Genomic DNA, 13,693 nt, shown 5'->3' with positions numbered 1-13,693 from the left:
TCAGTGGCTAAATTAAACAGCAGATTAGATAGCAGAAGAGAGAATTAGTAAACTCGAACATAATATGTAATCTTAGACAGTGCTTCCTGTGGGCCAGACAGTGCTCTAAAACCTTCATTTAATCTTCACAACAGCCACAGGCAGGTGGACAGTATTGTTTTTCCCCAAGTAACAAGCAAGGGAACAGGCGCCGAGAGATTACAGCTTCGTGTCCAGACAATCTGAAGTCTGTGCACTCACCCACCACGCCATATGGTCTCCCAGGAGTTTACCCAGATGCAGCCCAGAAAGATAAAATGATGGGCAATAAGAGGGATCAAGAGATTGGGAGGGGTAGAATGAGAAGGTGCAGTAAGTGTCCAGTGAGTTCCAGAAGGGGTGAGTAAAGAGAACAGCAAAGAGGCAAGTAGTATTGGGAAAAATCATGGCTGAGAATTTTTCATAGTTGATAAAGATGAATCCTGAGATTCAAGAAGCGCAAGTCCCAAGTTATACGAATACAAATGAATTCACAACTGAACACATGGTAGTAAAATCGCAGAATACCAAAGGCAGCGTGAAAATCTTTAAAGCCTGTAGAATTTATTCCCAGAACAGGGAGAGGCTGGGAGAGAGACCATAGCGGAAGACCAGAGATCTGTAGCGGGGAGTGAACATAGGGGTTTGGGTGCAAGGAAAGCGCTGAGTGACTGGCTGGGCTGTGTTTGCAGCAGGGACCACCAGCAGGACTGGATTCAACCCTAGCTTCCCATTAGTGGGACTCAACTGCTCCCAGGTCCTGGTGGAGCCTAGGCATGCTCTCTTGAAACTCAGCTAAGTACAGGGGGAACATTGCTCTCAGAACCTTCATAACTATTTCGTGCCTGAATGAACACAAGAGAAGCATTTTGAGAATAGTGAGGCCAACCAGCGGCGACACTTGGACTGCTGAACTGATGTATCTATGAAAGGCTATTGTGAGTCTATAGTTGTGCCCCTAATAAATGTGATTTCATTTTCCACTAAGAATCCAAATCAAGTATAATAAACACAGAACAATCTCTTACCATACTTTCTAGATGTTTTCTAGGCTGATCATAAATATTGAATAAAAGTTTAAATAAGAGTAATAAAGTTCAGATCAAAGTTTCAGCTGCCTCTATGGACAGTGTAGTCTTGTCTGTCAGGGTAGATGTGTTCCAGCCACAATTATAAGTGACAGAACGCAATCTTTGCCTCCCAATAGGATTTGATAACATAGAAGAAACCAGACAATTAGAATTATCTCATTCTCGCCTTATCATATGCAAAACAGTGAAAAAGAAAGACCTAGTCTTTTCATGCTCTTATCCTCTAGTTGAGGCTTGGCAGTGGGCAGCATGTGTCAGACCTGTCCACTCACCCACTCTGGTCCACAGTGAGGCCATCTTAAGGAAGTGCTGTTCCAGAATAAAGTACTGTTTTCCCCTTTCTGTCATGATTAGGTCATGAGTTCAGAGAAGAGATGTGATGGATGAACACAGCTCCATTGTAAAGAAGGCTACCCTTAGGAGCTATACAGGTCTGTTCTTACGGACTCAGATTTTAATACTAAAATGCTACACACAGCCCACTAAGGGCCTGGATCAGAAAAAAGGCCTATTATAGAACAAACACTTTGATACATATTGTCCCAATTAATCCTTATCTGTAAACCTTGGAAGAAGGCACATTAACATCATTTTTACACATGAGGAAACTGAGGCTCAGGGTTATATAATGACAGACTGAGTATACAAATGGATCATAGCCAGACCATGAATAAAAAAAGATCTGTGACCCACAACCTACAGCAGTAAGCGCAGGAAACCAACCCCTTATCCACAGTCACCAGCCCGGAAAGCCGACCCGCTATAAGTCAGACTGGTAGAGAGTCAGACCACTATCTCTGGTAACAATCAAGGAAGCCAAACAATAATGCCTGCAACAATCGACCCCAAATTGCTACATTTGATTAATAACTGACAGCTTCCCTCATTTTTGTCCCTGCTCCCAACTTCGGACCAACCAGAGAAAGCCAAAAATAGACCCCCAACCAATTAAATAGGACACCCCACTTCTGGTTAATCCATCCAGCTCCTCCAAACAGCGCACACCGGAAGTCTTCCCTTTTTACACTGTAAAGCTCTCCCACTCCTCTGCTGCCTTTGGGTCTCTGCCAAAATGCAAGTGATGGTGGCTAACTCCCCTGCGGCAGGAAGTTCGGAATAGCCTTTGTTTGTTCTCATTTGGTTTGTCTTCATCTGTTTCCACAATAGCTGGCCGAAGATCCCTCCGCTATCGTGTGGCAGATCAGGATCTGGAACCAAGACCTATCCCACTCGGAGCCCCTGTTCTTTCCACTGTCCCACTTGCCCTTTGATGAAGACTGAGCCTCAAGCGCCTTCAATAGCCAGCCCAGCAAGCAGGGCACCAATGGGAGGCAGGGGCCCTTTGATTTGGCATAGTTTATTGTAATTAGTATGCATATAAAACCATGTAAACGCCACAAAGTAAACAGTTTACCCTCCCCAATAACCAACAGATAGTCTCCAGGACATTCCAGCACCCTTACTATTTTAACATTTATACGTTTCACAGAAAGCCATAATCATACAAACAGGATTACAATACATTTTTTAGGGAAAGGATTTTTTGGTCCACATTTTCTGTTAAAACACACACACACTTTCCTCTTTGGCAAAAGAGGTTAAACCCCCCACAGTGAACAGACAAAGCAAACTCAGATAAAAACCACTTCACATGAGGTACAGCTGAGGTCTGGGCTCATCGGGAAGGACAGACACAGACTCACGGGGAAAACTGTTTCTTACAAAATCAGTTCAGTTCCCAACCATCTCCGTAGAAAAGCTCCACGCAGATCTGGCCTGGGTCACTTTTGTAAGAACCCACTTCAAATCACTTTTCTGTTTCAGAGTATAATGTGCTATTTCTGAAGAAAGTCATGAAAAGCGTGGGCCTCTGACCTCAGCAATACGTTTAACCTGAGGTACAAAAGCCTCCGACACAGTAATTCAGGCTGTCATTGCCGGGCCACCTTCATTCAGTTTGTTGGGAGAGCAGTTTTGGTTGCTCTGAAGTCTCAGCCTTTGGCTTGGCAGACAGTTTGAAAAGGTGGACTTGCATGTGAAAGCCACACGGTGTCTACCAGGCCCCAGGTGAGAAAGAGGCAAAGTGTGAAGAGGCCAGCCCCTCAGGCCAGGGCAGTGAGGGCCGCCGGCAGGCCACAGCGACCTCCGGCTCTGTGCCAGCCCTGACAGCCCCCGCACACCCCCACCCAAAGTGGAGTCTAAGGAACAGGAAGCTGCCGAGGTGGTTGTGCTTGTTTGTTTTTTTAAAAACTATAATCATAATTGCTAACAACCACTCTGGTGTGCTTTTCATGCTTCAAGTAATTTCATTCCTTCCAGGAGAACGTTAACAACACTTTTAGTTCTAGTTATCAAAGGAAAGGAAATGAGCCACACAAACAAGATTAAGTTTAAACAGACCTGCTGCTAATACAGTATCAGATAAATTATATTTAAAAAGTGAGCATACTATTCTATATGTATTTGCAACAGCTGCATTCTCTCACTTAACCTCTGTGCAGAAGGAAAATCTGATAAAGCTAACTTAAGTTACTTTAATTCTTGTTAAATACAACTCTGTACAGATTGCACATTTTACACCAAAGCAGCTCAATATCACAGTTAGGGAAATGAAAATGCCATCTGAAAAACCAACAGACTCTTGCCCTAAGGGTCAGAACAAAACCAGCTGCACAACGTTGTAAACAGTAGGAGAGGTGGTCCCAAGGATTCCACCGCAGGATCCTAGTAAATTGCACGCACGCACGCACACACGCACACTTGAACCCATCTCCCTTCTTCCAGTGCCGCACAGCCCGACGCTCAGTACCACAGCAGGTTTCTTTCACATTGTGTTCACAAAAGAGCGGTCATGGCCGTCTGGTTGAGGGGTCGGAGGCAGTCTCTGGGGGTCGAGTAAGCATCACCGGTGGTGGGATGCAGCTGTGGCTTCTGATAGTTGGCATCAGCGCGGTCCGCGGTTACGCAGCTGCTGGCCTTGGGCTTATCGTAGCCCGGGTCCGCGGGCGCGGGGCTCTGTGGCATCTGGTAGCCCGCGCTCATGGCGCCGGCCCCGGCTGCCGGGGAGAAGCTGCCAGAAGACAGGGAATGTTTGTGCGCGGGCCTGAGCCCCGGGACGCGGTAGCCGCTCTGCGCCGAGAAGGTGTGCGCGCGGGCCAGGTGCCGCTCCACGATGGGCGTGGCGTACTCGGGCTCGGGGTTGGTCAAGGGCAGGGCGTACTCGTGGCGGCCGGCCGGGAGAGGGCGGTCATAGTGGCTGCCAGCCTCGGCGCTCGGCCCTGCCTCGCCCGCCTCAGTGTCCATCGGCCGGAAGGTGGAGCCCTTCCTCGTGACTGTCCCGGTGCCAATCATGAGAGGCTGCTGGTAATCTGCAATGGGAAGAGCAGACCAGACACATTTGTGCAGCGCACTGATACACCGACGAGCCAGGTGTTTGCAGAGGACGTGCTCTGCTGAACCAGCTCTCTACTAGGCACGATGAGAAAGACGGAGATGTCAAAGGCATAGATGCCACACGCAGGGGCTTAGACAACCATACTCCTGCTTTAGGAAGCCTCAGAGGGTCACAGGAACCCCGAGAGGCAGAGATGACGGTTAACCATCTCTAGGGGTATGAGGAAAAACACTTCATGGAGCTTTTAAACTGGCTCTTGAAATGCCAGATTTTGGAGGTGGAGGTAGTACTGTGAGAAAAGGGAAAAATGATTAAACAACCTATTAACCATGAAAATAATCAAAGTTTGATGTGGCCAGGGTATGAGGGACATGGAGTAGTTTAACAGGATATAAAGACCAAAATTGTAGGTTGAGACCAATGATAAGGATAACATTCACATTTATTGAGCCCTTATTCTGTGCCAGGCATTATTCTAAGATATTAAGATATCAACAAATTAAATCCTCAATAACAAAAAAAGTACTATGAGGTGGGGACTATTACTCTATTTTTACAAATGGAAAACGACTTGAGACAGATTAAGTAAATTTTCCAAGACCACAGAGCCAGCAGCCAATGGAGTCAGAATTCGAACATATGTCCCAGGTGTGTGCTGTTAACCATATTCTAGAGCATGGAGAGCACTGAGTGTTTTGCTAGGAAGTCTGGGTAATTCTGTAGAAACCTACTGAGGATTCTAAATAAGAGAGTGGCACAGTTAGAGGTAACTCTGGAGGCACACTGAAGAGGAAAGATCAAAAAATGAGAAGGAAAAAGCAAAGAGAAATGAAACACAAAACTCACAAACTAGGGGACTCATGGTAGCCTTGGAAAGGCCACACTTTGGAGACAGGAACCAGAGGAATTTATTACCAGTGATGTAGGCTATGAGGAAAGAGGGGAGCCAAGGACACTTCCCACATTTTAAGCCCAGAAGACTGGGATGCACATTTGCGAAGCTGCTTAGAAAATGAACGCAGGGCGCATATGTGGGGAGGGTTATGAACGATGAGTTAAGATTGTAGACCCCCTGAGGAACTGTGACACTTGCAGGTAGAGCCGTCCAGCAGGCGGAAATTACTGACTTATTGGGGACTGGGAGGGAAATCTGGGCGTGAACAGCAAAGCGGACAAATACTCAAGGAAGGGCTCCGCTGGAAGTTCTGGAGTGGAGTGGGGGAGACTGCCTGGGGGAGACTGCAAATGAGTGGGTGCAAGAGGGGAACCTGGGGCCTTGTCCATTTAAGAAGCCCAAGAATGACCATGCACTGAGGAGGGGGAACGAAAGGAAGAGGACAGAAAAGGGGTTCTTCCCTCTCCTCGCTTCACCCCCAAGGTAGAACTTGAACTGTCAGGGACAAGGAACAAGGGGATGATTTTGGTTGTAGGGATTCTCTCTTTGCCCCTGAAACGACTCAAGCAACTTCCACACTGGTACCTTTCAGATTTGGCATATGCACGCCTCGCCTGGGAACTTCTGGTTCGGCAGGCCTGGTGCATGGCCTGAAAGCCTGCATCTAGCAAGCTCTCCTATGATGCTGATGCTGCTGGTCCTCAGACCCCACTTTGAGTAGCGAGAAACTAGGGCAGTGCTACTCAAAGTGTGGTCCGCAGACATCTACATTTCGGAGAACTGTTTGTGACAGGTCTGCCAAGAGATAAGTACCCACCTTGAGAGCAAGTGTTCAGAAACTAACAGCAATTTGAGAGAGTAATTTTATGTCCATTGAATATATTTTAAAAAATCAGAGCTTTGTATTTTGTATGTCTTTTTAAAAATTTCATTATTATTACTACTTTATATTGTATTTTACAAAAGTATTTGTCCTCGGAATAGAAATTTAAAAAAACAAAAGCAAAAAACAGATCCTTCCCCATAGACAGCTTGGGAAACTCGACTTGCGACACTGGCTTGTCAGGGACACTGAGGCCATTGTAACACCAGACAGGTTCCTTCATCTCCTATCTCCTCTTCCTCAAGGGCGGGTGCTGTGCTTAATTCATCTTTCTAGTCCCTCTTGCCTAGTGCCTTAATCAAAACCTTGGTAACAAAAGTAGATAAATTAAGGTCTTCCAGATTTTAGTGGTACTTCAGTGCCATTGCTCTGGATGTCACATAGCCACTGCTGGTATAAGAGCCTTGGCTGACTGGGGCTTTTAAGAAATATCTGTGTGAGTTTGTAACTCTGTGCAGGGTGCAGAAAGAAAACTTCACCATTACTGATTTATTGGACCCCATCTAAACAAAAAGATTTTACTCTTATGTCTCTCCTGGTCTCCCTTCCCCCCTAAGCAAGTACCTCCCATCTAATAGCGCTGTCACGGAGTGTCACACTTACCTGCCATGTCACTTGTGATGAGATCTAACTTTTGAGTCATCTCCTTTTCATTATCATAGCTGATAGTAAACTCAGCTGACTGATGTCTGGCGAAGGGATATTTAATCTGCTTCCAGCAGTCTGGAATAAAGATAACATGAAGCAAACTAGTGTCTCAGAAGTGCAATGCACATACTCCATTATGTGTTCCTCCGTGAGCCATAGGGCAGGCTGCCCCTTTGCCGGCTGCCCGTGATAAATGCACAGCCACCACTCTTCAGGTGTGTGAGAGCACGCTGAGGTCATTATGACAACAGCAAACACTATCCCAGACAGGCTGTCCAGTGTGCCTTTAAATGTATTTGTGTACACATCAGGTCCCAGCTTGTCCCTATGTTAGCACGTCTGAGCATGGTTTTCCAGAATCTGCACTGACGTGGCATTCATGACCCAGAGGAGTCAACACAGCTGGCTGTTTAGACCCTGTGGAGGCGGAGTTCCAAGTGGTCCTTGAGGTTCTCAGGGCTCCCGCCCTGCTGCCCTCCCTCTGGACCACAGCTGACTTGTTGCTTGGGCATCCTGCATCCTAGGGATTCTCTGGAACCTGAACATGAGTCCTGCCTCGTCTTTCCCCCACTTTCCCAGAGTGGAAAACACAGCGGAGCCTGGAGATGCTGAGAGCTGGATGATGCTCACTTCACAGACGGGTTTTTATAACTTCTCCCTGGTGACAGGCAGTGTGGTGGCCTAAACCCCAGTGGCCAAAAAAATGAATGTTGATAAATGATGGAATGATGTTGAACAAAAGTAAACTGGCCATGAAGACTCTGAATTAAAATAGAGATAGGATTCAATATATTCCTTCCTTGTAGATTTGCTGACTTAAAGGCTAGAGATCTTATTCTTTTAATCATATAAGTGTGGGCCACAGACCTGTTTTTAATCAGCGGAACCTGTCCCTTCCTCAAAGACAGAATAAAACTGTAGATGGAGTTTTCAACCCACCTGTTTTCTGAGCCTTAGCTGATCCATAAGGACTTCCTTTCTTCTTCCTCCTATTGAGACAAAAAATCCTACTGAAAAGGTTTCTAAATGATAAGTACTGTTTATAAAATAATACTTGATACATTCTACCGCTACCCAACTTGTTTTTAAGACAGAAGGAAACATTTTATCTTGGAAGAAGTGATGCTGCTTTTGTATACATGAACATCTAAAGAGTCAACATTTTGGTCTTGTGATTGTTTACACCGTTAGAGAAGAAATTCAAAAACGTAAAGTCACATACTTTCTAAGGGCAGCAAAGAGTCCCATTCCAGCAACCAGCAGGGCAAGGAGCGCCAGCGGAAGAGCAACGGTTGTGACGTTTATTCCTAAGAAGGGGGAAACCAGTACATTACAGCAGAAGTGAACGGCAACCAGATTTCATGATCTGAAACCGAACATTGATTTGAAAGGTCATTGGCGGCTTAATATACGGGGAAAATAAATACATGCTAGGCCTGTACTGATATTGGAAAGCAAAAGGAGAGGACTCAAAATCCTGGCTAAATTTTAGGAAAATAAAGTTTACCTTTTTTTTTCCCCCCAAAAGCAGTTTCCAATTTTCCCTGGGGATTGACATTTACTCTGAGCTTTCTGCTTGGATCCCATTTACACACCAAAAGTTAGAATTGAGGGGGAAGGGGTAACGCTGGCCTCCCCACCAGGAGCTGTTCAGGCAGGGAAATGATTTAAGCTCAGCGTGAAGCTCTCGGCAGGGATGGTGGGCGGGCTGGGACCTGTACAATAACAGAGGCAGGAACCCCGGGCTCCGCATCACCAGAGCTTTAGAACTGTGGGCTGAAAGGCAGGGCAGCCTGCTGACCTCAGACAGCAGTTCCACTTTGCTGCATGAAACACCAGACTGTGTCTTCCTACAACGTTTTCCGCTTTTTTAAAAAAGGAGGGCACTTTATTTAACAGCCACTAGAGCAGGCCCCAAGCTTGTGGAAACTATGCAAACTAAAGGAGAAATGTTTATTCTTCACCCTTCTTTATCTGTGATCCCAGGGAAGAAAACAAAGGGATAACCAGGAGTAGAAATGTGTGGTTCATGAAAGGGCGAGTAAGGAACTTAGAAAGGAACAAAATTTACGTAAATAACAGCAGTGTTATTTATTAAGAGTGGAAATTTGGGAAAAATTTAACAACTTAAATATCCAACCATTAGGGAGTGGTTAACTAGATGATGGGATAGCCATACGAAAATATACTCTAAAGGGGCCGGCCCGTGGACAAGTGGTTAAGTTTGCACGCTCCCCTTTGGCGGCCCAGGGTTTCGCCAGTTTGGATCCTGGGCGCGGCACAGACATGGCACCACTTGTCAGGCCATGTGGAGGCGGCATCCCACATGCCACAACTAGAAGGACCCACAACTAAAAAACATACAACTATGTACTGGGGTGATTTGGGGAGAAAAAGCAAAAAAAGACAAAAAAAAAAGATTGGCAACAGTTGTTAGCTCAGGTGCAAATCTTGGAAAAAAAATCACATTAAAAAAAAGAAAAAAGAAAATATACTATACAGATAATAATTGTGCTTTTCAACTATTAATAACATTGAAAAATGCTCATAATACAATGTTAAGTGAAAAATACATGCTACAGAACAGAACATATAGTATGCTACCATTTTGTCTCAAAGCTGTAAATATAGTTGACTGGATATAGCGGAATATGGTGATCTCTAGATCTGTGGATGCTGATTTATGGCTGCTTTTTATTTTCTTATTTATATTTCTCTTATCTTTATAAAATTACAAATTTTATAAAATTAATATTCAAATTATTTTATATTCTGAAAAAATAAATGTACTTTTAATGTTCATTGCTTGAACAGATTGTACATTTATATGTTCAAAATTCAGAAAGTATAAGGTACAGAATGTAATATCTACATTCTTACTTCTGTTCCTTCTGCACAGGAAGCAAAATTATGTTTCTTGACATTCTTCCAGAGATACTGGAATGGACATATATATTCATTCTTTATTTCCCCCTTTTGACACATGTGGTAGAGTGCTACATAGATCCCATGCTTATTTTTTTAAGTTGTCAATATATCTCAGAGAGCTTTCTATATTACTAACACATTCTTTTTTATGGCCGCAGAGAGTGTTCCATGGTATGGATGTGCTATTATTTTATTTTTCCATAAAATATTTACCTAGTGTTTCAAGGGCACATAAGTTTGCTCCCAATCTTTTTCTGCTTACAATATTGCAGTGACTAGTGTGGACATACATCATTTTACACATGGACAGATACCTCTGGACCATCTGCTTCTGGATATGTATATGACAGAGAAAAAAAATTTTCTTGAAGCTACTGTGATATCAGATGGAAGACTAGTTACACTCCTTAGGAAACCACAAAAGAATAACTGCTCTACCTTTTGGTATTTCTTCAGAGGGGATGCCTTCTGTGATTGTCTCATCTTCTCCTTTAGTTGAACCAACAGTATCTGAACTTGTTTTGCGCCACACCATTGAATCATTACCTGAGAGAGACAAGATGTTGGAAGGGTCACAATAGTAACAGCAATTCGTGAAAGGAGAAGACCAGAATCCAATAACTCACTGACTCACTCTGAGTCCTACCTTGTGTAATCTGGCAACCAATGAGCTCCACTTTCAGGGCTATCCTCTGGTGCCACGTCTGGGGGACAACTCGCACATATCTGGCCACAATGGGAGGGATGAAATTGTTCCGCACTGGATCCCGAAAATTAGAGTTGCCCTGAAACACCTGTAGAAACAGGTAACTTTTACCTAAAGATTCTATTAGTTGGTTTTTAGGTCTATCAACCTACTCATACCTGGTTATATGAAACCAAAGCCAGGATTCAATGACTGTTGCATTTTTATAGACACTCTTTTTTTTGTTTTTAATTTTTTATTTTTTGAGGAAGATTAGCCCTGAGGTAACATCTGCTGCCAATCCTCCTCTTTTTGCTGAGGAAGACTGGCCCTGAGCTCACATCCGTGCCCATCTTCCTCTACTTTATATGTGGGACGCCTACCACAGCATGGCTTGCCAAGCGGTGCTTGGGTCCACACCCGGGATCTGAACTGGCGAACCCCAGGCTGCCAAAGCAGAACGTGCAGACTTAACCTCTGTGCCACCGGACCGGCCCCCAGATACTCTTGATATTGAAGATACAAGGCTTTGCAAACAAAGGCCAAGTTATCTAACTAGGGTGGTGCTGTGAATCTGTTTTCTGGAAACACAATATTTGAATATAATGTTTCAATATAATTGTTGAATATAAATGTTGAATATAATGAATACTGAATATAATGAAAATATCTGGAGGCCTGCTGTCCTACCCAGTTTGTTCCTGCAGAGTCTTTCTTACCTTCTCTCCGTTATTCACAATTCCCTTATAGGTCCTCCACTTGGAGTTGTTGTTTTTGAAGCTCATCACAAAACTCTTAACATAAAAGTTGAAATTTGACTGTGTGGATCCTGCGGTCCTAATCCCTTGTAAGAAAATATTATTTATAGGTCAGTTTAAAAGTATGTTTTATATATACCATGTATTTATAATTTCAAGTTTCTTTTCTTTTGATTTTCTTGTTTGAAATCTCAAATCACTTTACAGGCCAATTTTTCTTATTTCCATCAGAAAACCGATCACAGCTGAGTGTTTTCACCTCGACAATATGCCATAAGAAGCTTTCACCATTAAGGTATCGGCTGTGTAATCTATACATCCATATTTACAACTGCACACAGGTTTGTCCCACAGAGACAACATGACGATCTGTTACTTTTTGTTTTTTAAAGATTGGCACCTGAGCTAACAACTGTTGCCAATCTTCCTTTTTTTTTTCCCCTGCTTTTTTTCCCCAAATCCTGCCCCCCAAGTATATAGTTGTATATATTTTTTTTATTTGTGGGTCCTTCTAGTTGTGGCATGTGGGACGCTGCCTCAGCACGGCTTGATGAGTGGTGCCATGTCGGCCATGTCTGTACCTGTTATTTTCTTTTTCTCTCCCAAATCGATCTCCAGCCACTCTCGTTGTTTGTGGTTCTTGCTGCTGTCCGCCGAAGCCCATGACGGGCCTTGGTCCTGGAGTCGGGCTTGGCCAGGAGACCAATGAACTTGGCCTCCAGTCTCGTTAACCCACTGCCAAGAGGAAGAAGCTCTGATTTGCCTGTCAGGTTCCAAACTCAGGGATCTGGTGCAACCTGGAAAAAAAGGGCAGAAAAATATTTCAGATATGCACACAAAATGAAAGCCCCCCCGAAAAGTGTACCCCCTTCACCTAGAATTATTCAGTTGATTTACTTCCACTGCGATCTTGAATTAACTGTTTAATTACTAGTTTTTTAATGACCCAGACTTGCATTTGACTCGTTTCTACTACAGTGTCTCAAATTTGTTGCTTTCCTTTTTAATAGATCTCATCAAAGTCACATCCCCTATAAGTGACATCTCTTTGTCCCCACTATAGATTTTCCTTTCTAATCTTCTAAACTCACCCTGATTTGAACAAAGTGCAAGGTGTCTTAAAGGGTTAAAATGCTCAGGTTCTTCTCACTTGGTCAGAGTGGGGCTCTGTACCCTTGAAGAGCGGGTACGTCAGCTGACCTGAAAATCAGTAAATTGTACCCAACATCACCCTTAGGAGCTTAACTGTACCACGTCCAAGGCAATGTGGAGGTAGCAAATAAAGGCCACACTCCTCTTCCTGGGCAAAGAAGACACACCCATATTATTCTCCTTGAAATATTTGACTTTATGTGAGGGAGAATATTTACACAGAATATATTCCATGACAGAGGGGCTAAAAAGCCTTTATTTTATATACTAATTTTCAATTATTTAATTCAAGATAACCATCAAATCAAACTGCACTATTTAAAAGCTTTTTCTGTTAAAATCTAACATAAAGGAATTTGTCTTAAAATGAATGTCATTTCAAGTTTTCGTTCTTTTTGGCAAAAGTTTGAGAGCTTAGATTATAAAGAAAAATATTATGCTATTAAATTATAAACAAAAATATTTTCTGCTTAATGCTAATTGGGCTTATTGTCCTGTGTGTTTTTAAGTCACAGCATACTTGGTACTATGTGACCTGTGGAAAAAAGAGAAAAAAAATCCTTTAAACTATAACATCTGAGGGGTATGGAGGAATAAACTACTACCGAGGATTTTAAAAGATGAAACTCTTAAGGAAAGCGTGATCCTTACCATTGGAGGTAAACAGAAATCGCTTGTCTGACAGGGAACCACTGGAACAATAAACACAAACATGAGGAGGTGAGTGGGTTAACTGGACCTTAATGACTGATACAGCGGGATAGCACAGGGCTCAGGGCCTTTCCACGCCTCATGGGACCCTCCCAGCACCCTGGCAAGGCCGCTGCTACTACCTTCATCACTGGTATTTTATAGATCAAGAAACCCAGGTCCATAGAGGGTAAGCAACTTTCCTAAATTCAAGTGACAAATGGCCAGGAGTCTGAGACGTTGCTTTTGAATCAAAATCCTGTGCTGTTCCATCATGCCACACTGTACTGGGAAGGAATGTGCACATATACAGTCTCGAGAACAACCTTAAATCCCAGTTAATTAATACACGGTGATGGGGGCAGAAAGGATCACTGCCCTGAATACTCTGCTTCAGTGGTTACTATAAAGCGTCACAGTCGTTGTCAACAGTCAAGCACCATCGAGAGAAATGAAGAGGCCTGGCACTTGTAGAAGAAAGAGCATGTCATTTGCTAGCTGCCTTCTCTCCAGACTTCCCTATTCCTTCCCTGGGGGTCCTGCCCCTGGAG

At 43.8% G+C, this 13,693-nt stretch overlaps 1 protein-coding gene across 1 annotated transcript in view; it reads right to left on the bottom strand.

Moving 5' to 3' along the window:
• Positions 1 to 2,450: 2,450 nt before the first annotated feature.
• Positions 2,451 to 13,693, bottom strand: part of DCBLD1 (discoidin, CUB and LCCL domain containing 1) — a 63,428-nt gene continuing 52,185 nt past the window's right edge. Inside the window, exons 7-15 of the mRNA XM_023650974.2 lie at positions 13,104 to 13,144; positions 11,882 to 12,097; positions 11,262 to 11,386; positions 10,504 to 10,651; positions 10,296 to 10,403; positions 8,152 to 8,236; positions 7,869 to 7,918; positions 6,885 to 7,004; positions 2,451 to 4,477 (exon numbers count right to left, since the gene is read on the bottom strand). Coding sequence (XP_023506742.2) covers positions 3,945 to 4,477; positions 6,885 to 7,004; positions 7,869 to 7,918; positions 8,152 to 8,236; positions 10,296 to 10,403; positions 10,504 to 10,651; positions 11,262 to 11,386; positions 11,882 to 12,097; positions 13,104 to 13,144 — 1,426 coding nt within the window. The 3' untranslated portion in view covers positions 2,451 to 3,944. The remainder of the gene's footprint in view (positions 4,478 to 6,884; positions 7,005 to 7,868; positions 7,919 to 8,151; positions 8,237 to 10,295; positions 10,404 to 10,503; positions 10,652 to 11,261; positions 11,387 to 11,881; positions 12,098 to 13,103; positions 13,145 to 13,693) is intronic.

This window comes from Equus caballus, chromosome 10 (assembly GCF_041296265.1).
Source record: "Equus caballus isolate H_3958 breed thoroughbred chromosome 10, TB-T2T, whole genome shotgun sequence".
NCBI classification, from domain to species: domain Eukaryota; kingdom Metazoa; phylum Chordata; class Mammalia; order Perissodactyla; family Equidae; genus Equus; species Equus caballus.
The sequence above is the reverse complement of the archived record's forward strand: the minus strand, read 5'-3'. Positions and strand labels throughout refer to the sequence as shown.